Source organism: Stegodyphus dumicola, chromosome 10 (assembly GCF_044657685.1).
Source record: "Stegodyphus dumicola isolate Sdum_Otavi_A_Nest chromosome 10, ASM4465768v1".
NCBI classification, from domain to species: domain Eukaryota; kingdom Metazoa; phylum Arthropoda; class Arachnida; order Araneae; family Eresidae; genus Stegodyphus; species Stegodyphus dumicola.
In genome coordinates this window covers 59,740,003-59,767,910 of record NC_140777.1, presented here as the reverse complement: position 1 = coordinate 59,767,910, position 27,908 = coordinate 59,740,003, and the positions used below count along the sequence as shown (strand labels likewise).

General features: G+C 31.4%; 1 protein-coding gene and 1 long non-coding RNA gene across 5 annotated transcripts in view; both read right to left on the bottom strand.

Moving 5' to 3' along the window:
- Positions 1-1,577: 1,577 nt before the first annotated feature.
- Positions 1,578-27,908, bottom strand: part of LOC118204865 (prolyl 4-hydroxylase subunit alpha-2-like) — a 202,132-nt gene continuing 175,801 nt past the window's right edge. For all 4 annotated transcript variants that reach the window (XM_085824969.1, XM_085824968.1, XM_085824971.1 and 1 more), the window contains exons 10-14: positions 14,837-14,911; positions 14,554-14,616; positions 13,587-13,655; positions 4,938-5,034; positions 1,578-2,025 (exon numbers count right to left, since the gene is read on the bottom strand). In XM_085824969.1, coding sequence (XP_085681095.1) covers positions 1,955-2,025; positions 4,938-5,034; positions 13,587-13,655; positions 14,554-14,616; positions 14,837-14,911 — 375 coding nt within the window. In that variant the 3' untranslated portion in view covers positions 1,578-1,954. The remainder of the gene's footprint in view (positions 2,026-4,937; positions 5,035-13,586; positions 13,656-14,553; positions 14,617-14,836; positions 14,912-27,908) is intronic.
- LOC118204864 (uncharacterized) lies at positions 18,132-24,011 on the bottom strand. The gene is made up of 4 exons (XR_004760900.2): positions 23,863-24,011; positions 22,689-22,798; positions 20,476-20,518; positions 18,132-18,350 (listed from the first exon to the last, which is right to left on the bottom strand). It is a non-coding gene; the product is annotated as an uncharacterized LOC118204864 (long non-coding RNA).

Genomic DNA, 27,908 nt, shown 5'->3' with positions numbered 1-27,908 from the left:
ATTAATTATGTTTCTTATTTTACTCAAGAAGCCATTAATTTATTTACTTTTTTAATGAAGGAATTTCTTAAATCCATTAAACTCATATATTTTAGTTATTACTTTAGTGGAAAGAACTTTCTAAATAATTTTTTCAAAAAAAAATTATGCGAACTATTGGTTTTAAATCACACAAATTAAAAATTTTCTATAATTACTTTGGGGAAAACTCAGATTTCCATAGATTTTCAATAAAACTCTTGATTTCAAGAATAACTGCTGTAGGTCCCCTGCATGGTGTACCAGCCAACTCCAGAACCTTATCATTCTGCAAGAAATTGCAAAACAAATGGCTGTCGTACATAAGTGTATTTTTGACTCACATTTTCATTTAATTTCATGTTTGTAATTTTATTACTTTACCATGCTTTACTTATATATTATTAATTACTATGACTTACCGTAATTTTCCCTATGCTATTTCAGCATTGTCAGTAAAAAATTAAGTTATTGTAGTAGTTGCTGTATTTCCTCATGCGTTGTTCCCCCTAGTTACATTACGTATGGGTATATTTCGCTGTGGACTTATTCATATAGTGAACATTCTTCTGTGAATTTCATGGGAGTTTGGTCATTCAGTAAAATCACAAAAAATCAATATACACAAACACCATACACACTTTCAAGCCCATCATATTTATATGATAGCCACTCTCAAGCACAAATCTACTAAATACATACATTTATGTGACCCGCGCTCTTATAACGGAAGGTAAAAAATTTATTTCTTGCATGCAATGTATTAAGTGTTGGGCAGGGCTGGCACTAGAGCCTGTGACTGCATCAGGCAGTAGAATTTTGGTGCAGCAAAAGTTTTAAAATTAATTGAAGCATCTAGTAAAAGTTTATAGATTAGAAACTGTTGGAAGCATGACAAAAAAGTTTGATTCCAAGTTTAAAGGAGAAAAGAATGTTTGTCTTCGCATATTAAAAGTGAGTTTAATTTTTATCATTTCTCAGCTTTTTGAAAAAAGAGTAACTTTGATTTACAAGATCGAAATGAGAAGTGAATTGAGAATGGAGCAAAGTGGGAAAAGAATCAAATGAGAGTGGGATCAGAAGAATCAAATTACTGACTCTCTGTACTGATTTCTTTGAATTGTAATTTTAAGATTCTTTGAAACCTCCTTTTTACACAATAAAAAAAAAAAATATGGAATAAGAAATGTTCAAAAGTTGGGAAAATATATAACTTATTCTCATTTTAGAGGAGAAACATTCTTTTCATCTTTAAAATGTGAATCGATCTTTCCTGGCATGCTGCTAACAGGAGCTTTCAAATAAATTGCCCAGTTTCATGGGATTATAGTTTACTCATTCAGTAAAATGGATCATAAAACCCCATAATCAGAAATATATCCAGCTGGCAGTCAAGAAGTCCTGAGTTAAAATTCTGATAAAGGCATCTCTGAATTTTTAGTTTTTCTGCTTTAATAAATACCTAGTAGAACTAGGTATTTATTAAAGGAGTAGTAGATCGTATAAGATCCTGAAATAGAAATCACTGTAATGTTTAGAAATGAAACAAAAATACATAGTTTTGTCAAGTTGTTTGTTTTGCAAAGTTCTTTAAAAAGATATTTATTTACATTCTTTGTACACACTTAAAAAATTTATGAATAACTACATATTTTTGAAAGTCTGTTCTGGGTTGTCACCTTGAAATGTAGTATACTTTTGTAATTCAAATAAGCTCTGTCCAAAGCTGAGAGTTCTTTTAAAGTATGTGAAGTTCCTGCTGGAACTATTTTGGGCTTCAGGTTATTCAACAAGTCACTAGTAATAGTTCTTCTTGATGTGGTTGCATAAACTGCGCATACTCTTACTTGGCTTCTAGTCTGTGTGTCACAGGTGGGTAATTAAAGTTTGACTTCAATGAAGAAGCTTGCTCAATTAATGTTCATCAATTCCATGGTCATAAATCAGCATCGAGTGCACATCTTCTTCGGAATACTTGTCCTTTTTCTCGAATCCAGAAGTTGGCAACTGAAAAGTAACAATGCATAGAAAAGATGTAGATAGAAATATAAAGAAATAAATGACTTTTTTTAAAAAAAAAGTATAATGCAATAAAAATTTTGAATCTGTTCTAGATATTGATGATGATGGTAGCTTAGGTGTTTACAGTGAAGATGCAGTTGTAATTGCATTTTTTCTTGGTGTAATTTTTGATAAACATGCACATAAAACATATACTTGTATTCTGTAATTATAGAGTGGCACATGTCAATTTCAGCTGAAAAAACCTGCTAGAATCCTTACGAGCATGTATAAGATACCTAAATTCCCAGAGAGCTAGGATTCAAGCAGTTAGTACAGCTCTGCAACGGCGTGGTCCCAGATGATGTCGTATATGTCAGATACGGACATACCCAGAGCAGGTGTTACAACAAGCCTGGATTGGTTAAGTGCTTAAAGTATTTTTCTTACAATTATGATTTTGAATAGGCAGAAAAAGCAAAGTACTGTAGCTAAGCAGAACATCCAGCTTTCAATAAAATTTGCACTAATTATTCCGAGAAGTTTCATTAAAAACCTGGCTTCTGGCTGAGGAGGAATTATTCCTCTCTCCAGCAATACTGACAGATGAGATGATGTCATAAAGCAAAGCTTTCCAAGCTAACAAGGATATCAAGTAACTAAAAAGTGTCCTTAATTTCAGTGATAAAAGGCTCCTTGATAAAAATGTCTGAACTTGTCGGGCAAGTAAGAGCTGCTAAGACTCTTTTTGATAAAATGAAATAGGACTAAAAGCATGTGTTTTGGGATTAACTAAAGACAGATAGTGATTAAATTAAGTTAATCAGAGGATTTGTATATAAGAAAGATTCTTTCTGCATTTTCACCCTTATGAGTGGTATCTAAGCATGTATTATTTTTTTTCTTTTGACTGTGATTGCTGATATGGGAAACTTCAAAGAGGTAGTTAATATATTGGTCCTTGGTGGTGAATGTAGGTTACAGATTACTCCGACTTTATTTCACTGGACGTGTCGAGACTGATTATGGAAACGTGGTGAAACATGCACCAAATTGCCTCAAATGGTGCATATCAGTTAGCATGACATATAGAGGGTTTATTTATAAGATTTGCTGATGTCTATATTATACATTGCAGTAATTGCCTTTGTGCATACTGTTATTTCACAAGCATTTAAAGTTTCTACTAGCAATTACCTGGTGGTTGGTAGATTATTTGCCGTCTCTGCATCAACTGGAAAATTCCTTTTTAGAAATGTCATTAGGCTTATTTGTAAAGAAGTTAGGGAGATGCACTTTCACGGTCTCGAAAGAAGTGGACTGCGGAGAATTTTTTAAGTAAAGAGTAACTTTGATTTACAAGATCGAAATGAGAAGTGAATTGAGAATGGAGCAAAGTGGGAAAAGAATCAAATGAGAGTGGGATCAGAAGAATCAAATTACTGACTCTCTGTACTGATTTCTTTGAATTGTAATTTTAAGATTCTCTGAAACCTCCTTTTTACACAATTAGAAAAAAATATGGAATAAGAAATGTTCAAAAGTTGGGAAAATATATAACTTATTCTCATTTTAGTGGAGAAACATTCTTTTCATCTTTAAAATGTTCTTTTTTTTAGTTTGTCAGTTCTGCTTTCAAATCTGGGAGTTGGGAACAGTGTTTTTAATAATTTATCGTCTAATTTGGTGGGAAAAATTTATTGTATACCCTTTCTTTGTAGTCACCAGACACAAAGCATTACTTTTCTGGGACGTAGGTCCGCTCTCAGTGTTATTAAATAGGAGTTTTTTTAGCTTATTCCCTTGATCTTTTACTAATGATAGTATCCACAGTTCTCCAGAAACGAGTTGTTTAAAAAATAGAGCTTCATTTTTCCCTTTCTGTTCACATGCTAAAACTGGAGTAAGCATATTCTGCTTTATTAAAGTATAGGGTACTTACACATCATAGGGTCTTACATACGCAATCTTCTTCAGATGGTCATGTATCTTTCTGAATATTTAGTCTGTCTGATAGTTCCTGAACATGGACTTTCAGTGATAACTTCTTTTTATATGTCCTTCTTTACAGAAGAGCCCACCAGCGGCCGAGCGGTAAAGTCGCTGAACACAGGTAGTTCGGTGCGAGGTTTGAATCCCGCGAATAGGCTGGCTGCATGGGCGTTTTTATGGTTTTCCCCATGTGTAATGTGTATACGAGTCAATTTCTCTTAGAAAGTCCTCCACAAAGGCATCCCTCCCCTTAGGCAGATAGCCCTAGCGTGCTTTGCCATAATTAAATAAACCAAACCAATCTTAACAGAAGATGGTTGTTTAGAGTGGCCATCATCTATGAGGCTGAAATTTCCATACTTCTCAAATCACCTTCAACCTGTGTCATCAGAAACATCACTTTGTCCAGGTGTAGCACAAGTTTTACAAGCAGTTTGAAAAACACTTTTTCCTTTTTTAAAATAAAAAAAGCATACTATGATAAAAATGAACTTTTGAGTTCTCCCTTCTAGCACTATAATAAAATAAAAATTATACCACAACGCATGCTGGAATTGCACTAAAAATGCAGAAATGTGAGAGGCAGAGGAGCAGAAAGATGTATTTAAATATCTGCTTCAATCAAGGTCACTTCCTACAAGCAGTAACAAAACAATTAGAAGTAAACACGCTTTGATTTGAAAAACAGCAGAACTTTTTGAATGATTTGTAGCATTGCTGCTTGTTATAAAAGAAGCAGCAAACAGTATGTTAGTAGGAAAGCCTAAGATCAAAGATTATGCTTTAACATTAGATTAAGCATGGTTAATTTCTCGACAGAGGGGCTGAATGTTGCATTATTGCTGTTGGTTTAGTTAAGTACTTAGATTGTTAAATCTGAATCTTACACTGTCAAGTTTTCATGTGTATTAAAATATTGTACTTACCCCACTTACTACCAATAGCAACAGGACAAGCACCATGCAAAGTGAGAGCATCTTCCTTTCCACTCTGCTTGAGATTGTACCAAAATACTGCAGAACCCTGAAATGATATTTGGATGTTTTTAATAATTCTTTCAATTTAGTAATCTTTCAACAGTCAACGAGTTGGCTTATTTGATTATGGTAAGGCAGTCAAGTCTATAATGCTTACAACAATCAATAAAAATCTTTCATTGAAAATTTAGTATCAAATGTGAGTTTTTACATCTGGTAGGAAAGTAAAAGATCAATTTCGTCGTTTCATTTGCAGTAGTCTAACACTGAAATCGCCTATTCCAAATTCTATAGAATGTAAGCTGGTGGTTTTCTTGTGCGGTCACTTACACTGGATGCCATCTTTTGGCACAAGAGGAAATTTGAGGATAAAATGAAGCACTTTATAAGTATCGGCATTTTCTTGCCATGATACCATTTGTAAAGTGCCATAACTTTTTTTTTGCTGCAATAAAATTTCAATATCACCTGTGCAATGGCTGCTAAGTTATTTTCTCGATATTGGCGATATCTTCATGTATCCTGGCATTTTGTTGATATGCCAAATACGTAATTCGTACAACTTTTTCCCTATGAGGAGTGAAAGGCAATCCCTGCGACTAAAAGATTAAATTTCTGTTGCGAAAAGATTGGTATTACTGCAAAAATGTGACTGGAAAAGTGAAGATATCAGCATGTGCCAGAAAATACAAACACCTGAGATTCGCCAACAGGAAGCAGACCATGTGCCAGTACATAATATTTGCGATAATGGTTTATGCAGTACAAAAGCTGAACCTCCTCGCACAAAACAGCAGTACAGAATTTGCAATATTGGACTGTGCCTGAACGATAACTGTTTTTCACAGTATCATCAAAAATAAATCAAGATATATAGTCAGTTGGGATTGTAGTGTAAACACCATATTTTCCATAATAACTTTTAAAAAATCAATAAAGATTTTGTTTATATTAATCATTAGCAATATCTTAACCACTTAAAAAACCAAACTTTTTTACTGACTAATTTTTTTTGGGGGGAGAGGGAAAGCCAAAATGTCTAAATACATTTTAATGCTGAGGGTAGAGCAATGTACAATCAAAATGCCATTTAATTCGAATAAATGGAAGGTTCCATTTGCCACATTCCATCTGAAAAGAAAAATATATTATCCAATAAAAATTCTCTGATGAATTAGAAATAAATGGTGCTTGGTTACTATTACTATTACATACAGTTATCAACCTGTTAACTGGGTATGACTGAGTGATTTTTCATCATGTCCAACTACCAAAATGCGAATGATATTTTTCATCATGACCTGAAGTCGACCAAAATGCGAGTGACAACATTTTTTGTTATTGAAATTGATCATATTAGGTAGTTGTATGTAGTTCTTGTATATTTAATCCTAGTGTGATATATGGCATCATATTGTTGGCGAGTCATGTGCAGGTACAATCGTGTTTTTGCAATGTGTTACTTGAGCGCTATTCGTGCACAACCGGTCGGTGTATGCACTTGCCCGGTTATACATTGTGCATCGAATTTGCACAATTTGGCTTCATTTTAGTCTGCATTTCAATATTTTACTTCAGTAATTGTTATTTTCTTCAAAGTTTGGCTAAAAGTTAATTATTTAAAAGTATGCCACATTTCTTCAAGAAATGCTGCAAATTAATTCTTTGGACATTGAAAATACTTGATTTACATCTTAAATATCATAACATTTTTTGTAGGAATAAAAAAAATCTAAGTTAAAAATAATTTTCTTTTATTTCTTGAGATGTGATGACATTATCACTGCGAAAAAAAAATCCACAAAATTTTATTCCCCGATTAACAGGTTAAATTTGCCTTTCATTCTTTTTTCAGTGTATGTTAATAATTTTACAGTATTAGTTACTTAACATGTAAATCATGGTTCGGGCCATTCCCTGAAATGTAAATTTGCAGTGTGAATGGTCATTTATGTGACACACTGGAGAGTGCCAAAAATATGTTTATTATGTGTTTTGGTTTTGCAAAAACTGAGTGTTAAGCCTGCCTTGAATTACCTTTGTTTAGAGCATAGTTGAAGGTGAAGATAAATGTACAGTATAGAAAAAGTTTTATCAGTCTTATAGCCTAAATATGGATTATTTTAAAGCTTTCTAATTTTTCAGTTAAAACTTTCAGAAATACTGCAAAAGTTATGGTTAATAACAAAATAAGTTTTATTCAAAGACATCCGCAAAGTTTGTATCCAATTTTCATGGATTTGGAGGTTTGCAATAGATATATGAAATAACATTAAGTGTATACAGGGCTGGCAACAGCACCACTGCACTGGCACCCGTATCAAAATATTTAGCATACCTACATTCGCAGAATTTAGGGCCAGCACAATTTTTAGAATTTAGAGAATTTTTTTGCAAAATTTAGAAATGGCTACATACAGCATTTGGGGAAGGTACTGAGCAACAGAATTTATGCCAGTAAAACGTATTTAGAACCTATACAGATTGCATCGGACAGCAAAATATCTAGTGTATAGGAAATCTGACGAAACAAAAAAGTTTCTTCACAATAAATTCCTATGTTGGATATTGACATTAATTTGTTTAACTAGTATGAAGGAATGCCACCAAGTGTCCCCATCATCCATCCCCTTCCTGGTATTAAAGAATACAAAGTCGTTAATTAAAACATGGAGCAGCGGTTCTCAGCCTTTTGACTAACGCATATCAGCTAAACAAAATCTGAAAAACTTTAGTACCACCACTACATTTTACAATGATTATTTTTCAATATTTCAGTAGAAATATTAAAATATATATATTGCCATATGCACTACCTATTGGTTATTTCTATTAAATATGCAGTCCTTAAAAAATGTTAGATTAAAAATTTACCATTTTAATTATCAAAATTTAAGTTATAATTCTAAAATTTTGTGTGAATTTCGGGCCTGTTTAGGAGAGATCAATTTATTTATGTCTAGCCTTATTTCACTCAGTTTTAACCACTTTTAATTTTGTTCTGTATATATTTTTCAAACATAACATGGAAGAATATTCTCTTCACTCAAATGGGTTGTGCAAAAATTCAATACCCTTATTTGAAATGCCTTTAAATTCTTTTTTTCGGTCCGGCCAAAAGTTAAGAAAAGTTAGAAATCTTCAGTTAGAGTTTGGTCACAGAAAATATCTATCAATTGTTCTTTGTTTTCACTATATAAAATTTCAAGTACATTTGAACAAAATGGATTTTTTAATCCAATTTTCTTTTCCATAATCCTCGGGAAAATAAATATTGAAATTATTTATCAATGAAAAAGCAACGATTTTTAATTTCAGATGCTAATTCTTTTATTTTAAAATTATTCCCGGTTAGAAAACTTTCTAAAAATGGTAAAATGTTTAAAATATTATTATCCAATTCTTTGATTATTATCACGAGTTTTTTATCATTGCGTTTATTTTATCTCTAATGGTAAACCAATTAACACTTTATCCTTGTAATCCTAAATTTCATTCATTTAACTTTTCGAAAATATCAGGTAACTATGCTAAACGCGCCAACCATAATTCACTAAATAAATAATTTTGCAACTGAAATTTTGAATCTCTGATCCAAGTTCAAAAAAAACAATTTAAAACTTTGCCTCTGGATAACCACCTTATTTTGGAATGTAAATAAAGCGTTTCATATCCACTGTCCATCTCTTTTGCATAAAGTTGTAAATATTCTTGAATCTAAAGCTCGGCTTTTAATAAAATTAACAATTTTCACAGCTTAACTCAAAACGATGTTCAGGTTTTCACAGCTTAATTCAAAACGATGTTCAGGTCTTCGGGGATTGTTTTGGCTACTAGAGCTTCACTAGCAGCCAGTAAATTTAGTTTCAGCTGCGACTTTCTACATTTTAGAAAGAATACCAGAATGTTTTCCTGTTAAAACCCGAGTTCCGTCACATACGGTAATGCACTTATTCCAAGCAATATCATTCTTAGACATAAATTGCCAATTACATTGAAAATTTCATTTGCAGTTCCTCTATCATGAAGAGACTCACAAAATATTCTTCGGCAGTTCATTTATCTTCTTCGAAAAGTTCGTTATATCAGTACTTTCAACCATCTGCAATGAGAAAAGAAATATTCTCTGTGTTTTATTTTTTGAATAAGTGTCTCTTTTTTGGAATATGCCATTTCATGAATTCGTCAACTTATTGTATCATTTATAAGGTATTTCTCCCGCCTTCCTAGCAAGCCTTCGTGGTGTAGTGGTTCTGCACGCTGGGCCGGTATTCCAGAGGTCAGTAGTTCGATTCCCGGTGAAGGCGTTTGCTATTTTTCATCTTTCCTGCTTCCAAAAAATCATGTCTCTACAAGTTCATTAGCCGATTTTTCGTTGCATAATGTTAAAACGATATCTTAACCTGCTGGTGATATAAGGTTTTCTCCAATAGTGTGAGCCTGCCTAGTCTTGGCAATTTTTAATTTTCCTGGGTAACTAGCTTGCAAAATGTTTTCACTTTAAGTTACAAAACCTTTCATTACTTGTTTACTATTTTTGAACGCCGATAATTTCCTCTTAAAATATTCTTCAGATTTATCCTTTAAATTGGCATGCTTAGATTCAAGATGTCTTTTAAGAAACGATGGTTTCATACTTTGTATAATACGAGGGGGAGTCAAATGAAAACCATAATTATTTTTTTAAACATTATTTATTGGTCACACAGGGTACAGAAGTAAATCACTTTTCAACATAGTCCCCTCCTCGTTCGATGCAAGTCCGCCAGCGCACGCATCAACACGTCGCTGTTTCAGTTCAGGCGTCAGTTGTCGGGGCACCCATCTTGCAGACACCTTATGAAACTGGAGAACATCATGCACAATATGATGTGCCGATCCGTGACTCATGTGTACACATGCTGCAATTTCGTCTATTGTCACACGGCGGTTTTCCAAAACGATGGCCTTCAACGGCTGAAATGGTCTCTGGAGTCACTACGCGCCGAGCCTGGCCGGGGCGTGGAGCATCGGCCACGGACGTAACACCATTTGCAAATTTCCGGCACCATTCATAGATTTGTGGCTGTGACAAACACGCATCTCCATACTGAACCTTAATTCGCCTAAAAATGTCAATCGGTTTCACACCTTCACTTCGCAAAAACCGAATCACAGAACGCTGCTCCTCGCTGGTGCATGTGGCTAGTGGGGCTGCCATTTTGGAACTGTTGTTGCGCCGGTGTATGTGCATCTTCCGGCTGCTGCCACCTAGGAGACATCCGGCATACTATCGCAAACAGGCATGCCAACTTACAGCTCACTGGCGCCATATGCGGATTTTTATTTCTACTTTTATGGTTTTCAGTTGACTCCCCTACGTAGTTCACCGCAAGCAACACACTGAGGTTGAGAGTCCATTTCATTTTCATTCCAAGTAAACCTAAATGATAAATAACTTTCATTATTTTTTCTATGAAAAAATTTTCCTTCTTTCTTTTCTTTTCTTTTTCTTTTATATATATATATATATTCTTAGCGCTATTAGATTGTCCAGGATCCATCACATGTGAATCATCACTTTTCCATTTTCAAAATCTAGGTTTGTTTTATTATTTTGTCACAAATATTTAAATGCACAGTATATTAGACGAGTTCTTCAAAAACAATCGACGATATTCTCAAATCGCGTAAAAAAGTAAGGAATACAGACAAGAAGAAGACAAAATACCTGCTGTTAAGAAACAGCAAATCGACGTTAAAAAATTTTTCTAATTTTAAAACGGAGTAATAGGAGTTCGAAAATGGTGGCGATATAAAGTGTAGGCATACTAATAAATCGATCAACTCTAAAAGAATTAATGAGATACTATTATCTTTTTTTATAGGAACTTATTTCCTATTAAATATGATACCCATTTCTATTACTCCTCTTAAAAACATCATTTATGACAAATTTTGTTACGTCTATGGCTAAAAGAATATTCGTGAAAATAAAAACGGATTATTTTGATAAAGTCTACGACTTTGAACAAAGCTCAGATGGCATAAATTTACGAGTGGAGAAAAACTTAGAGAACGTTGGGATATTTATTTTTTGAATTTAATAGTTAAAAATTCTTTGTTTCTTTGCGTACTACCCATTTTTCTCTTGTGTACCATCAGCTGAGAATTGTTGACATAGAGTATTTGGAGATACTGTTAATTATAGCTCAATTTAGATTATTTCAGCTACTGTGAATTAATATTTGCTTCTAATTGGTTTAGCCATTATTAAGGAATGATAAACACATATTTTTTTCAAGTTACTATTGACTAAGACTTAACTGAAATCAACTTCATTGTGTGTTATATGGGTTATTGTGTGTCATATTATGTGTTATATTACCATCGGGATAAAAAATAAAACTACAACATAAGAAACTCAACATGTTGTGTCACTGTGTCGCCTGTGCCAGGATTCCTTAAAATTAATTTGCCATGCTTTATATCATATTTTGCAGATAGTTGCCGATATAGATTTTTCCTGCTTCTGATGGGTTAATCCTTTTGGGATGAAAGGCGAAACACGTACCGTTAGGACCAGCTGTTTTTTTGCAAGCGTCTTTCCAGGGCTGGAAGTTCCCCCCACCCTCCAAAAAAAAACATAATATTTATCGATAAATATCACATGGGCATTTAAACACCCAATGCACTAACCAACAAAAAAAAAAAAAAAAAAAAAAAAAAAAAAAAAAAAAAAAAAAAATTCCTCCAAAACATTCATTAATAAATACCACGTGGTGTGGTGTATTTAATTATGGCAAAGCACACGAGGGCTATCTGCCTAAGGGGAGGGATGCCTTTCGTGGAGGACTTTCTAAGGGAAACTGGCTCGTATACACGTTACACATGGGGAAAACCACGAAAACGCCCATGCAGCCAGCCCGTTCGCGGGATTCGAACCTCGGACCGAACTACCAGTGTTCAGCGACTTTACCGCTCGGCCGCTGGTGGGCCTTAATAAATACCACATGCGCAGTTAAAGAGCCGTCTGGAAACCAACAAGTCGACAACATACCTTTCACCTTATGTCTGTATAATCAAAATCCAAGTACGCGTGACTGATCTTTGTCCAATTCGAAAAGAAGATACACATAGAAAGTCAAATCTACACGTATCTGAAATCCTATAGACATATAACGCCATCTTGTGCCAAAATTCTGACACGAATGCGCGATGGGTGGGGGGTGAATAAGAAAACATTCTGTCACACCAGCCTGCCAGCCAAAACTTGAGCACACTTCATGCTGGCATGACAGCATGAAAGGGTTAAGCGATTCCTGTGCAACGTGCTTGTCTATGTACATTAGAGCATTGTCATTTATTGGATATTCTTGCAGCACCTCTATTATTAATATTTCTACAATGGCTTTCAGATAATAAGTCATTTAATTAATTGCACAGCACAATCACAAGGACGGAGTTGTCAGGGTGGCTAAATAAATTTCCGGACTAGCTCTGTAATGTGCCACAGATTGAAGATAGCACAGGATTGTGCTAGCAGCTATCTAGGCGAACATCACTGTCCTAACAGCCAAAGCTACTGTAATGATGTTTTTTTATTATATATGTGTGTGGTAGTTTGCAATTACATCCTGGATAAAAAGGTCAAACTATGAAAAATTCTGGATTAGAGTTATTGTTATATTATTATAACTTCAAAAATAAGTTATATGCATTCCCTTGAGTTGCACATGCACTTAAAAAGTGGAAATGATCTCTTAACGATGATGAGTGATCTTGAAGACCATTCGTGATCTCGAAGACCATTTGTGATTTACCCCAAAAATATAGAATGAATTTGGAATTTTTACATGCAGAATGTTGGAAGACGATCAACAACATTGCAGACGCTGTTATGTTGTATGCGTGAAACCTAGCATTTTGAACGCTGCAAGTGCACTCCTTATTTGCGAGTTTCTCACCGACTGCAGTATGCTATCACTTCAGCACCTTTTGTTTCTTCCAACTTTATCCTTTTCCTGAAGGAGAAGATTTAAGGTCCAGCATGAATCACAAAAGGTTATGGACTCATTCTTGTAGAATGACTTGGAGGAGTATTCCGGCAACAGTATTACGACCAACGTTTTCTTTGCAGCCCTTCTTATTTAGTGATTGAATAGACTTGTGCTTTGTATCAAATTATTCTAGCAACAGTCAGGTGTATGATACGTATACCTCCTGCAAGGCTTTATTCATGCAAGAATCTTGTAACTCACATATGCATTTTGTTTTCAGCCTGTAACTGAAAACATTGTGGTTTAGGGGGAAGCAGTTGACTATGAAACGTCACAGGTTGTGCTTATTCTTTTGTTGATATATTTGTGCACCCTTAAAATTTTCATGGTGATTTTCCTCTAAGATGTCCACTAGATTCTACTGTAAATTGCATGTAAGTCTTTTAAAACAAGGTATGTGCGCATATGTCTCGATCAGATTTTGCTGCCATTTTCATTCCTAAAAGTTCTGTATCGTAAAAATTTCTGAAATTCTATATTTAATAAATTATTTCAACGATTATGATGTGTTATTTGAGCAATGACTTGATAGTTTTATACTACAATAAGTAATACTTACTCGTTTCGGCCAGACACTGGCACCGACTTTCGGGAAAACAGTAGCACCACCTCTTGTTACATCAGATAACTGCAATACAAACAACAAGATTTCTGTTATGTATCAGGATTTACCGTATTGCACATTTATGTTTTGTAATATTTCTCACTGAAAGCTAACATTTTTTAATGTGACCTAAAATAAATATCTATTCAGAAGAAATAGTCCATTCACGATTAGACTGAAAAGCAGCGTAAGTCTTTCTTTTTCAGGAGAAAAAAATCTTTTTTTTTTTTTTTTTTTTTTTACTTTCTGAAGAGGGATTTCTGCCTGATCGCCTTCGAAATCGTTAGTTTCATTGAAAATCTACACCAAACTAAAGTTGTTTTTTGGCCTAGTTTTTAAGTTTGGATTAGTGTGTTGTCTTCCAGTTGTCACCACATTCTGTGAGACTGTAATGACGATTCTAAGTTTCTTTAAAAGCGGAAGCTCCTTTCATCCGGACATTAAGACATTTTCAAACATAAGTACGTACACTTCTTTTACATAACGATTGCAGTTCCATCAACAAGAATTACTAGGCCCTGTGCCTTCATGTTTTTAACTGCACAAAAAACAAAGATGCATTCCAAAGTTAGATTGCCAGAAGCGCCGCCTAGCGGTTGGCAAACATTAATTTGTAACAGATGGTAGATGCAAATACAAGGTGCATTTATGGGGTCGTGCAAGTCGCAACCGTGAGGGGACTTGCTTTCAAAGGTTCACAAAATTATGATTTTTTTTAAATAGTAAATTTCCTTTATTAGCCATTTGGTAACACAAATTGTTAAATAAATGTTTATTTTAAATGTAAATTATATTTAATTTCGAAAAATTATCAAAACACCATTTTTAAAATGCTGAAAAAAAAATATATTCTGATTGAAACATCGCAAAGATTTTTTTTTTTTTTTTTTTCCTGAGAAGAGGAAAAAAAACAAATTCTTACATAGAACATAAGTGTTGCTGTTCTATCTCCAGCGTCTAATTCTTTTGGATGAACATATTGCAGCTGTAATAATAAGAGAAATGTAGGTTAAAACACTGACATAATAGGAACAATAAACAATGACTTTGTTCATGGTACATTTTCATTAAAATTTCCTTTTATTTTCATGAAAATGCAGTAAAACTGTATAAATGTTCGGAAAGGAAAAATTAAATTGAGACTTTATTAAGGAAAAAAGTTATCAGGGCTACAGTTAGCCAGAGGTTTATAAAAAATATATTACCTCTTCGGGGTCCTTATCCACTAGTAGGTAATCATAATGGGGAGTGTAGTGGCCGCCCATACCATAGTTAGCTATCTGAAGTGGAAAAAAAATGAAAAATGTAATAAAAAGTAATATTTTTAATATATTGTTGCATACATCAGTTTAATAACTACGCCACCGGAGCAGAAAGAAATCGCATCTCATACAGCAAAGTAAACAGCTATAAATATCCCAAAGAGATAGAGCTAAGGCGCTCGCGGGAGTAATATTTCAGATCACCAAAGCAGCCATCACTGTACAAAAGCTCCATGCACTCACTCAACTCTCAATGGCCCAACAACGTCCGAGGAGTAACGTAGTTGAACATTGCTATTTCGATTCCAGGCGAAAGAACTAGTTGTATGGGTATTTTCCCTATGTGTAATGGGGATAAGAGTGAATTTTCTTTGGAAAGTCCGGCCCACTAGTGGCTCAGTGGTAAAATCGTCGAGTTGTAATAATTTGATTCCAGGTGAATAGACTGACTGCATAGGAATTTCCCCCATGTGTAATGTGAATATGAGCCAATTTCCCTTACAAAAACCTTCATGAAGGTATCCTTCTTTTAGCCAGATAGGTGACGAATTTATTTTCATGAACTATAACGCACCATGTCATCGAACACTTGCTGTTGAGCATTCATTAGACAGTGAAAATATTCAACGCCCTGTATGTCCCCAGGCAGCATGCATTCGTAAATTGCACGAGAAAAATACGTGCAATTTACGAATGGCCTTTCGTATAAAAAAACGTTCAAGTTGAACGTAAAAATATCATAAAAAGTGTCCAGTGGCAATTACTAAATATTTACGTATATTTTTACGTTATACTATACGTAACTTTTACGTAAAATTTAGGTATATTTACGCGAGAGACTACTGTTCATTCGCTACTTTTACGTATAATATACGTAAATTTCAGGGATTTACGTATATTTTTAGTAAAAATTTACGTATATTTATCGCATATACGTAAATCTCAATTTTTTGCTTCACGTATGCGTATATATTTAGTAAAAATTTACGTAAATTTCCCCGATTTTTTACTGTATATAAACGTATATATTAAGTAAAAATTAAGGTAGATATTCCCCGTATTTTACGGTACAAAAACGTATATATTTGATAGAAATTAACGTATATATTTGATAGTAATTGACCTAAATCTTCCTTATGTTTTCTTTGCATATGCGAATGACTGGTAAAAATTTAATCCGATGTATTCTCCACTTTACTGTGTATAAATGCACATTTTTTGGTAAAAAATTTGCATAAATCTCCAATTACCTTTTCACTGCATTTTTCATAAAATGTACTTATTTTAATCTCATATTTTTTATATAAATCTATGCAAAAACTTTCTGTATGCTATGATTAAAAGGTAAAATAATTTTTATATCAAATTCTTACATATCTGCCTTTTAGTTATGTACAGCAATATGGAATATATATAACTGGAAAATTTAAATGCACTAGTAAATGCAAAAAAAAAAAAAAAAAAAAAAAAAAAAAATTCTATTAAAAATTACGTAACACTTAAAGGCTTCATTTCAAAGTGACTACAAAATATGCAATAAATTTAGTAAACATCAATTCTGTGTTTTAAATCAATTAATGCCATCGTTCATTTGCATTTTTGTTTACTAAATTCATTTCATAAATTTAAATTTACTAAAAAACTGTAGCAAACAGTTGTTTACTAAATAACACTTTAAATAAATTATTTGCTTTTCCGAAGGACATTTTCTTATGCCATGTAAATGAACGATAGCATTAATTGATTTAAAACATAGAACTCAGGTTTACAAAATTTATTGCATATATTGTAATCACTTTTAAATGAAATATTAAAAGTGATTTTCAGCCTTTTAGTGTTATGTAATTTTTGAATAGAAATTAATTTTTTTTGCATTTAAATTTTCCAGTTATATATATTCCATATTGCTGTACATACCTAAAAGGTGGATATGTAAAAATATGATATTAAATTAATTTTATCTTTTAATCATAATATGCAGAACATTTTTGCATAGATTTATATAAAAAATAAGAGATTAAAATAAGCACATTTTACGAAAAATGCAGTAAATAGGTAATTGGAGATTTATGCAAATTTTTTACCAAAAATGTGCACTTTACACAGTAAAGAGGAGAAGACATCGGACTAAATTTTTACCGAAGTCATTCGTATATGCAAAGAAAACATAGGGAAGATTTAGGTCAATTATTATCAAATATATAAGTTTTTATACCGTAAAATACAAGGAATATCTACGTTAATTTCTATCTAAAGTACAATATAGTTAATTAACAAATTCAGTAAACGAATGTAGCACAAAAGAAAACATCATACGTTTAGATTATTTGAATGAGTGTGCTAAATTTTAAAATTGTTAAATATAGACCAGGAAATTGTATAAAACTTACCTTTTCCAATAGTTTACCAAGTTGACTTTGTTATTTTCCTTGAAGATGAATGTTTAATGTCACAAATATTTCATTCATATCTTCAGATAATACACAAATCTATACATATTTATTTATTAAAATTCAGTTTATCCCAAACATGTTAAAGAAAATATTAATTTGCATGCAAGTTAATCAAGTAGCTTCTGTTTTAATTACACACATAATTATGATATGTAAAAATTTTACATTTATCAGTCAATCTTGCAATGTACTGTAATCTATTATTGTTGTCTTTTTCAGTTTAAAATCTTATAAATATATTAGATCAGTACTAAAAGTTCACCTCTACAAAAGAAATGCTTTATTGAGGTATTTTTAAAAAGTTCCCTTTTACAATGTAACTGTTAATTTCATAAATAAGTTCATAAAATTATGCAAATTCAAAATTACCTAAATATGTTCTTTATTTTATCTTATATACCAGATAAAATTTTAAAAAGTTAATTTGTTTAGGAATATTTAAGTTTTTAAATATTTACATCATGTGACTTTTTGTATAACATCATTATAAATGTGCATGTTGATGTGGACATATCAATTATTTTTTTCATCAAATAGCTTTATGGTATTAAATGATTTAAAAAGAGGCCTGGACAAAAGAAAGCAATTAGAAGTTGGCTAATTTTTTATTAATTTGTTGTCAAATGCTGTGCATTTTAGATTATGCTCATATGATGACAATGAGTTATTTAAATTATAAAATTATTATGAACATATCCCACATAAATTAACAAGTATAAAATTTCAAGTTGTTTGAAGTATTATGAACTGTAATACTTGCAAAAGAAATACACATGAAATTAATTTAAGAATTAGGTTTATTTTACAGGTATTCAAAAACTGCAATTACTGTTAAACAATCAAAACTAACATCAAATCTGAAGAGCATATTTTTTTCAATAATAAAATTCAACATAGACTTCATGCAGCTTCGCCATATTTGTTCTATAGTTCGCTGTCTTTAATATCCTGCTCGATTTTTGTAAAAATGAATTCTTTGTCACCCAATGTTTTGAGAACAGCTCCTAAACAAGAAAAAGAAAAATTTGTAATAATTTCACACTTCAGAGGTTTTCAGTTTTTAAATATAGTTGAAGTATTAAAAGATGCATATAAAATGCACTGAGTATTTCATATTTAAAAATTTACATTTCAGTAATTAAAAATTTAATTTCACACTATCACACAGTAAGCTTCAATTATATACCTTACACAATGCCTATAATTTCAAGTTAAAAATACTTAAGATTTGTTTAGAACTGCAAGGTTGAGAAAGTCTTTAATGGCTATGTTTGTATTTAAGTACATGAGAAAAAACTTAATTTTGTATTAATTATATTGCATTAGCCTTTTCAATTTTACTCCTACATATAGTAAAGAATATTCACTTTCTTACAGATAACTTTTTCTTAAATAAAGAGTAAGCAGAAAACTAATCACAACACTATATACATATAACAGAATACTTCATAAACATATACATGTCATTAACATATGTATATGCATTAACAGGCTATTTTACACATTTCAATAAACCAGAAACCAATACACAATCAAAAGTATTATCAGTAAATTCCTCCAAAATCAGAGCAAAAATCTTTAATTATGATAACAATGGCATCTCAGTTTGCAATATAAAATATTTCAAGTCTACATTCATGTGCATTCTAAGCAAACAGAATGCTGAATAACAATAAAATTATAAATACCATAAAAAAGTTAAGAGCCACGTAGAATGATAGCAAGACTAAATAAGTCTTCCTTCAAAAATCAATTTAAATTCAAAATTTGCCTTCCTGTTTAACATCTCAAAATAGGGTTACTGCTTTCACTAACTAAATTTCCTGTCTTGGCAAAATAAAAATTTTCACTTCTGTTGCAGGAAATATTTGCTGCAAACTTTGTATGCAAATAATCCAGTGAAAAAATTTTAATTGTGGCTTGAATATTTTCTTTATTAAATAAATGAAAAATTGCCACATAATATTAATTTATGATCCACATGAAGCTTTTTACCTCTACCATATCATGCAGCTATTTTAAAATATATACTCTCATATAAAAGCCACAGAATTTTTTTAACAATATTAATATAGTATAAATCATTAATAAATCTTCTAAAAACAGCCCCAAATTTTCTCAAATTGATACCCAAAACATAATTCTACGTAACTGTTAATGTATGCATTTGCTTGCACATACTTAAAATGAATTATACACACAAAAACTTAACATATTAACTTTAATAAATTCTTAATTAGCAGGAAGACTCAATTAGGGCAAAATATGAAAGAAATCTACCTGATGGAATAGTTGTAAAAGATATATTTAAAAAAAGCTAATATTGTTTACCTTACACATAGCAGAAATTGAGTAAACTGTATGCAGCTGGATTATTTATTAGGAATAGAAGTTAGATCAAAGTACCAAAGTCACACTAGGGCTTTAACCATTTGGGTGCAAAGAAGCACCTGAATTTCAAAAAGAATAATTTAAAAAAGCTAATAGAATTATATAACTTTTACAATCTAGTACAAATATTAGACACATAAACAACACTAAATGCCATTATTTACTTGCATATTTTCCTTCTTTGTGTACTTTACTCCTTAATTTTTCAGGATATGATTTAGAAACAGAGTTATGGTAAAAATGTATACTGGTAAAAAAAATATTGCTGAAACTGATAAGTCCTTTGAATTATATACTATAGTGCAAAGAGGGATGGAATATGTGACTAAATATGATAAATCAGATTACAATAACATTAAACAAATAACATGAAAAACTGAAAAAAAGAAATTTTATTTGAAATTATTTTTTAACTCATGGAAAGACAGACAGTATTTCCAACTTATTAAATTCAATTATATTTTACCTTCGTCAAAACAATATTGGTAAGAGAGTTGTATTTAAAATCGGTGCTAAGCTAAAACTGCTTTCTTGCCTAATTTTATACTATTGAAAATACCGGTAATTGTCAAAGTTATTCGTACTCAATATGTGTAAGATTATTAATGAGTTGCCAAACCTCAGTTAACCATCTAATATACTACATTCAACATTATTATTTTTCTTTTTGAATGTCAGATTTTCATTATTTCTGCCAATATATAATAAAGATTGAGTTAATGTAAAATAGAAAATTACCTTGCAAGTTAGCACCTTTACCTTAGTGGCAGTACTTCATTCTCTAGAAAAAACATTTTAAATTATTATACTTAAACAAAAAATTCATATTTGTTACAGCAAAACATCATTAATACAATAAACCAGAGTTGAATGCAAATCTAGTTTAACTCCATTCTTGAAAACGAGTTTATTACTTTTAATTTAATTTAAAAATAATAAAAAATAAGGTACGTATTATGATGACTAGATATCTCGCCTAAACTGGCAATCCTTGTAGGTTATACAGGTTAACCCTAACATAGGTTATAGAGGGCACTAAGATAGAGAGTATTAATCCCACACTAGGGACTCTAACATTTGGTAGGAACAGTTTGAAAAGTGAAACAGATATTTATAGTGAACCAATGCAAAACAAAAACAATAGTTCTTTAGGGACAAAGCCCCTTTGGACTAATAAATCCGAGTAAATTAACAGCTTTTAGCTATTTTTTCTTCTTGTAAAAAATAGACATACATAATATTTTTAGAAAATAACAGTACTTTAAGCATGCAATTTCCACATATTTAACACAATAATTCATTCTAGCTCTGTTGCAATACTGGCAAAAGTACTCCTCCGTTATTAGGATGGGATTCAGAAATGTACAATGAAACCTCGAGATACGAGGAAAGTATGAGCAAAATACGAGATTAATTTGAGTAACGAGCAATGAGCCAGGCTGTTGGTATGGGTGGCGCCATTTCCCTATCCGGCTCAACTCGGGGAATCCCCTCGTCAGATCACTCAGTGTTCTTTTATATACGTGTTTGTGCACTTGCAAGTTAATTGTTTTGACATTTAACGTGAAAATAATTATTTCAAGATGCCTCGCAAGAAGATTGTTGCCTCAGATAGTGCTGCAAAGAAAAATAAGGAGGCCATGGCCGTCGATATCAAGAAAGAAATCGTAGACAAACATAAGCATGGTGAAGGAATTGGCGAAGACTTGCGGCCTTTCAATATCGAAAATCTATACTATTCTGAAGAAGCAGGAAGAAATTAAGAAACCTGACGTAGCCAAAGGAATTATCGTTGCTTCCAAGCACCATAAAAGTACTCCTAGATGTTGAGAAGCTGTTGTTGGTGTGGATTAATGAGAAGGAGTTAAAATGTTGGTAACAAAGTTAAACTACTGTTATATTATTTACCAGTGTTATTTATTAGGAAAAATTGACTTGATATTAAAATGTTGATATTTTTGGGGGTGTGGAACGGGTTAACTGAATTTCCATTATTTTCAATGGGGAAGCTTGTTTCTAGATACGAGAAATTCGCTATACCAGTTGAATGCTGGAACGAATTAAACTCGTATCTCGGGGTTCCACTGTAGATATGTAAGCATGTGTATATGCATGTATGCGCATATATGTGTAAAGTATACACATACATACATAAAGAATATACACATGCACACACGAGCACCTACATTTAAAAATGCATGCATATAAACACACATTTCTGAATCTGGTCCTGATAACAGAAGAATACCTACATGAATCATAGGATTTACATTAATCAGTTTTATTAGAATTCTTAAATGCAGAGGATTTAGATTAATCAGTTTTATTAGAATTTTTAAATGCAGAGGATTTGCATTAATCAGTTTTATTAGAATTTTTAAATGCAGAGGATTTACATTAATCAGTTTTATTAAAATTCTTAAATGAAATCTTCACTATCCGAAAATTTAGTTTCATTTCCAGCTGAAACTGTATCAGGACAATCTCATTTATATTACTTCCCTCTAACAACTGAACATTTTGAAAACCTTTTCTATTCCATGGAAAACTAATGCTAAATTAAACATACATTTTCTAAATCTGAAAATTTTAAGTTAGCTTAGAAACTGTAATCATTCTTAAAGTTTGATTTATGCAGATGTTAGATCAATAAAATTACTTTCCTGTGAAAAAGTAATATGGCATTGAACAACACGATTTTACACATCAAGATATACTGAGTGAAAATTCCTGAAATGTTTTATTTCTTGGTATCTCTGCAAGAATTGTATAAATAAGACTACCTCCCTTTTATATAAAAAAAAAAAAAAAAAAATGTTTAGTAAATATACTATGAAGAAAATTGGTTACATTATTTACAGTTCATAATTAATAGAAAATAAATCATTTCTTATCTTATCAGAATTTATTTTTATCACATTCATAAACAGTACTAATTTAAACAAACATACCATTATGATTTCAATAACTATGAAATAGAAAATCCAAATCTGCATCTTTGATGGTCTAGTAGATTGGACGTCTCGTTTACTACAATTCAGCAGGGTGCTGACTCCCCAGACTGTAATATATATATATATAATTAATTTACAAGGGAAAAAGCAACAAAAATATAAACAATTTCTTGGTTTTATATAAGCATTTCTGCACATTTACAATTTAAATTTTTTTAACTATCTAGTTATATCAAAATACATGATTTAGTAAAATATAATTCAAATAATTTAAGGTATTTTAGATCAAATACTAATTTTTCAATAAATTTTTTCATGCAAGTCTAATAATCAACATAACTATCAGGTTTTGACTTCGAAAATTATGTTTAGAGAAACTTGAAGCTGCAGTAAATAGTAATAAATTTATTCAAAACTGAAAGTAAAGCATTCTTACTTTAACTATGGCAGATCTTTTAAAACAACAAAATCAAACAAACAAAAAAGAAATGCATTCATGAAAGGACTTAGGACTTACTTATTATTCATGAAAGGATATATTTCAGTAATTACTAGTGCATAAAAATTCAGTATATATATAAAAAAATGAACACAGATTTGGAACAAAGTACCTGTGTTTCTATGGCATAAAGTTTCCTTTTTTAACAGCACAATATCTTTGAGTTAAAGATTATATATTAAAGCAAATTTATAAAACTAAATTCAAAAATAAGAAATTAAATTATTTTTAGGGAAAACACTAAGCAAATAAAAAATTTTGAATTTCATAAATAAATGATAGTTACATGCTTTATTTTTTGGCATAAGGTAGATAACATTTCCATAACAGATTTCTGAACAATTAGTCATGTTAATATTGCCTTTCTTTTTCCATTAAAAGCTATTTCCTGCTTAATTACAGTATGCTTTAAGATAAATATTAAAACGTTTGAGTAAAAATAATATAACTATAAAAAGGTGAGACACATACAAAAAGGAGTGACACAAACAGTAAGAAACAGACTAGTGCAAAATTTAACAGTACCAAATCCTGAAAATGAATCATTAGGCACGTACACAAAAGAACAACACATGGAAAATCACATTTCCTACACAGACGCTATTTATAAAATTTTATATAGGTGAAAAAAGTACGAGTATTAAACACTGAAAATATAAAATACTCACTTACTTTCTTCAAATAATTAGTAACTTCGATGGATTCTGTCACAAACGCCAATCCACGAACAAACAGTATTCTTTGCGACTTTACCATGCTTTTCGACCGCCATTGCTGAGTGCTGACTTCACAAATATCCCGCCACAACCGGAAGTAGAAAGTGTCTGCTTTGCCATTGGTCAGTGAACAAGAATTGCAACGCTTTTTTTTTTCTTTATAATTAAACATATTAAGAAAGCCTCTTAATTATCATATAAAATAAACTTACTTTTGCATTATATAAATTTATATTCACAGCATCTCTGTATTAAGGTAATAATTAAATTTTTCTACGAAAAATAGAAATGTCTCTATATGCGCATGCTCAGTGTATAATCGTAAATTCGGTTAATTTTTATAGCGTAAAATTAACTATGCAAATTTTGAGTTCATTTAACTGGACCCTTGTACTTATTCTGTAGATCTCCATATTAAGAATGTCTTTAACTGTTTCAGGAAAAATATAATATAATTATTTATTTACATTATTTATTAATTTTTTCCTCATATAAATATAAAAATTATTAAAATCGCTATATCATTTTTTCCGTACATTAAACAAAATTTAAAAAAATTAGCCTCATATGATTTTTATAACAAAGATTAAAGGAACTGAAATATATGTAAAATATCATGATTCAGCTTGCAATTTCGTAGAGTTATTATTATTATTATTAAATAAAAATATTAGTATATCTTTGATTATAATTAATGATCCTTTGGTCTACATTAAACTATTGTTCAAGAAGTTAAACGTTTTCGAGCATCTTCTGCTGTATTTATTATTATATTCCTCGACAGGAAAGATTTGCTAGTCTTATTCCAATTCAATTGCCCACATTTGCTAAATAAAATAAGGAGAGTATTGTACCAAACTCAGTAAGTACACAAATTTAATATACAGCTTATTCCAGTTAAATGGGTAATAGGATTTTCATAAAAGAAATTAAATTGTGTAAATTAATATAAGTGTTGATATGAATAAAAATAACAAATTTGATATAAGAAAATAAATAAGTTATTTTGAAGATGTTTAAATTAAGAAAATATAATTTTTTGCAAAAATGCACGTAAAGATTTAGCTCACATGTTAAAATTTATAGAAAAATTTTAGCCTCATATATGAATGCCCCTTTTTTCATGTTCGTGGACAAGGAAAACAAAGTGAAATGCCAGAAATACACTAAATATTTTGAATTAATAAACTTCATTTTCAATCTTTTTAGACTTCGTATAATATCCGTAAAAGTGACGAATGAAATATACCATAAAGGCAGTAGTTTCTTTCAGAACATTCGGATTCGTATAATATGCGTAAAAGTGACGAATAAAATATACCATCATGGCGGTAGTTTTATCAGTACATTCGGATTCGTATAATTTTCGTAAAAATAACGTGTGGAAAATAACGATCAAGAGTTAACAGTAACTTCAGCCTTTTTCATTCGTATAAATTTCGTAAAAGTAACGTGCAAAAAATACCATACCCTTATTTCACCAAAATTAAACGTATATTTTTGGAGACGTGCTCCTTGGGTCTAATACATACTTTACATCTAAATCACAATGGAAATGTTTGGGATGCTCTGGAAGGTGACTAGCTTGTCAAAAATATCCTCCAACGACCAAGAAGTATTCATGCGGCCAATGATAGACGAATGGGATTAATAGCTTCACAAGCTGCCGGATAATTTTGCGCAAAATATGCACGATATGTGAAAAGTTGCACCGCAATCCTCAGCAGATATATTCCGTACTGGCACCTTTTCAAAGGATTCTGCTTTCGTTCATATGAATTTTTTCATTTTTCGATACATAGCATTAAAAGGACATTTGTTTTACGTTTGGATGTTTCAAAACTTTCTGTAATTTCCTCAACAATAAATGCTCTTTTCTCTAACAGTATAGCAACACTATTTTATTCTGCTTACCCTCCGACTACACTTAATGTTATGCTACCTCGCAGTTTGAAATCCGTTCTTAGCAACTGTCCCGCAGTGTGTGTATACATACATACATATATATATATTATAATTTTTAAACTTAATTTTTGGTACATTCACAAAGTTTAAACTCTATAAGCTAGTAGGTCCTCCCATAAAATCTTGTATTTTTTGACTAATAGGCATATCGCTATTTATTTTATTTTGTACATTGGCATAACCAGTCCATTGCATATAGTTTTTATTACACCTTCTTCAAGCGGACGCGTCGGGAAATTGGAATAGAGAATTGAAACTAAAGTTTATGACTAAGTTTTTTCAATTAATATTTAAAAAGGAGTTTCGTATACAGTTTCAATTGTCTGTTTCGGTGAAACGCGATATGGAGTTAGCTGGATTCGAAAATCATTAAAAAATTTCCTGAATTCCTCTGAAGTGTCCTGAATGAGATTCTATTTGGGCTAATCTACCATTTACCGCTTTTTTGTTTTTGTATTTTAAGTCTTTTGTCACACTTTAATGATTAAAATATGCCTTATTATGATCAGCATATTACTTACAATTAGTATTGAATTTTATTTGTAAATATTCAAGTATTTATATTGTTTATTTAATATTTTATATTTACACCTTTCATTGCACTTTATTTTACTTATGTTAATATTGTCAACGGAACCACAGTATCTAAGCGACTTTTTGGCGTAAGCACTAGGAATTTTCTTTTAACTTTTTTCTAAATTTTGTAGCTCAATGCGCAAAGTTTTTAACCACAAAGGTCTTTTTTAGTTTCTTCTCTTTTCTTTAATTATATATATATGTGTGCATATATGCATAATAATTTATTTACTAATGGACTTTTAGTACTATTTATTAATCTATTTACTTTAATTCAATCTTTTATATAAATAGACAAAACTAAGAAATTTAGAAGATTTTTTTACACAAAGACCTCAAAAAAAGTGAAATTCAATACCAATAAATTTCAAATATATATGCGTTTGATGAGGCCGATTGCAACCAAAAAGAGAGACACAGAACTGCATGCTATATCAGTCTCATATACCAAATTCAACGTTCTAAGGCTATTTGTTTTTCAGTTATGCGAGATACCCTCGTACGTTCGTACCTACAGACGTCACGAGATATTCTCTTTTGAATACATTTTAAATCCATTTTGGAAAAAAAGAGTCGTTTACTCTGTCCACACGTACAGACGTCACGCAAAAACATCGTTTAAATGGATTCGAGAGTGGTCAAAATGAATATTTTCTTTGAAATATGATACCCGAAATTTGTCTTGATTACAGTACTTCCTTTACTTCGAAAAAGGAAGTAAAAAAGGGGGTAGTCGAGTTATACAGGAATTCGAATAATTAGGAGTCGAGTTTGCAAGACTCTGCTGTATCTTATGAAAAATCAATTTTGATAAATCCTTACGTAATTTTTTTTAAAGAAAGAAATGAATATTATCAGCAGTTAAAAATAACGGGAACGCGTCATAGGTATGGATCCGTAATCTGATATTACAGTAGGCGCCGCTTGATGTGATCACGGTTAATTCCGATAATTGTTATGAAACTGCGAAGTCCCGCTCATTTATGCACGAAAACATGGAAATTACATCGCTTATTATGATCAACAATTCGGTTAATATGATCAGAAAGTTACAGAATAAAATTTTTAAACTGAAGTAAAGTTGCCAGATAATGTCAAAATAAATTATTTAAGTTGCCAAAAAAATGTCGCCAAGTAAAGAGGTAAGAGGTATGTCACTAAACTAGGCAAAAAAAAAAAAAAACTTAGTTTGGCCTTGATTTTAAATAACTCTATCAGTTTTGAAGATAATCAGATGCAAGTTCCCCTGTTTCAGGAGCAAAAAATTTCTGCACATTTTCCCCCTCCTGCTCCTTTAAAAAAAAAGGGGTCTGGGGCAGGTGCTGGAAACTTCTGCGCTAAACTAAGGTTGATTTTTTTGGTTAATTTAAAATTTTATATTGACCTATTCTCTTCCAATGAATGAAAGATGCTCTCCGCGTCTTAAGATTAGGCTGAATATTTCTTCGGGTATTAAGATTA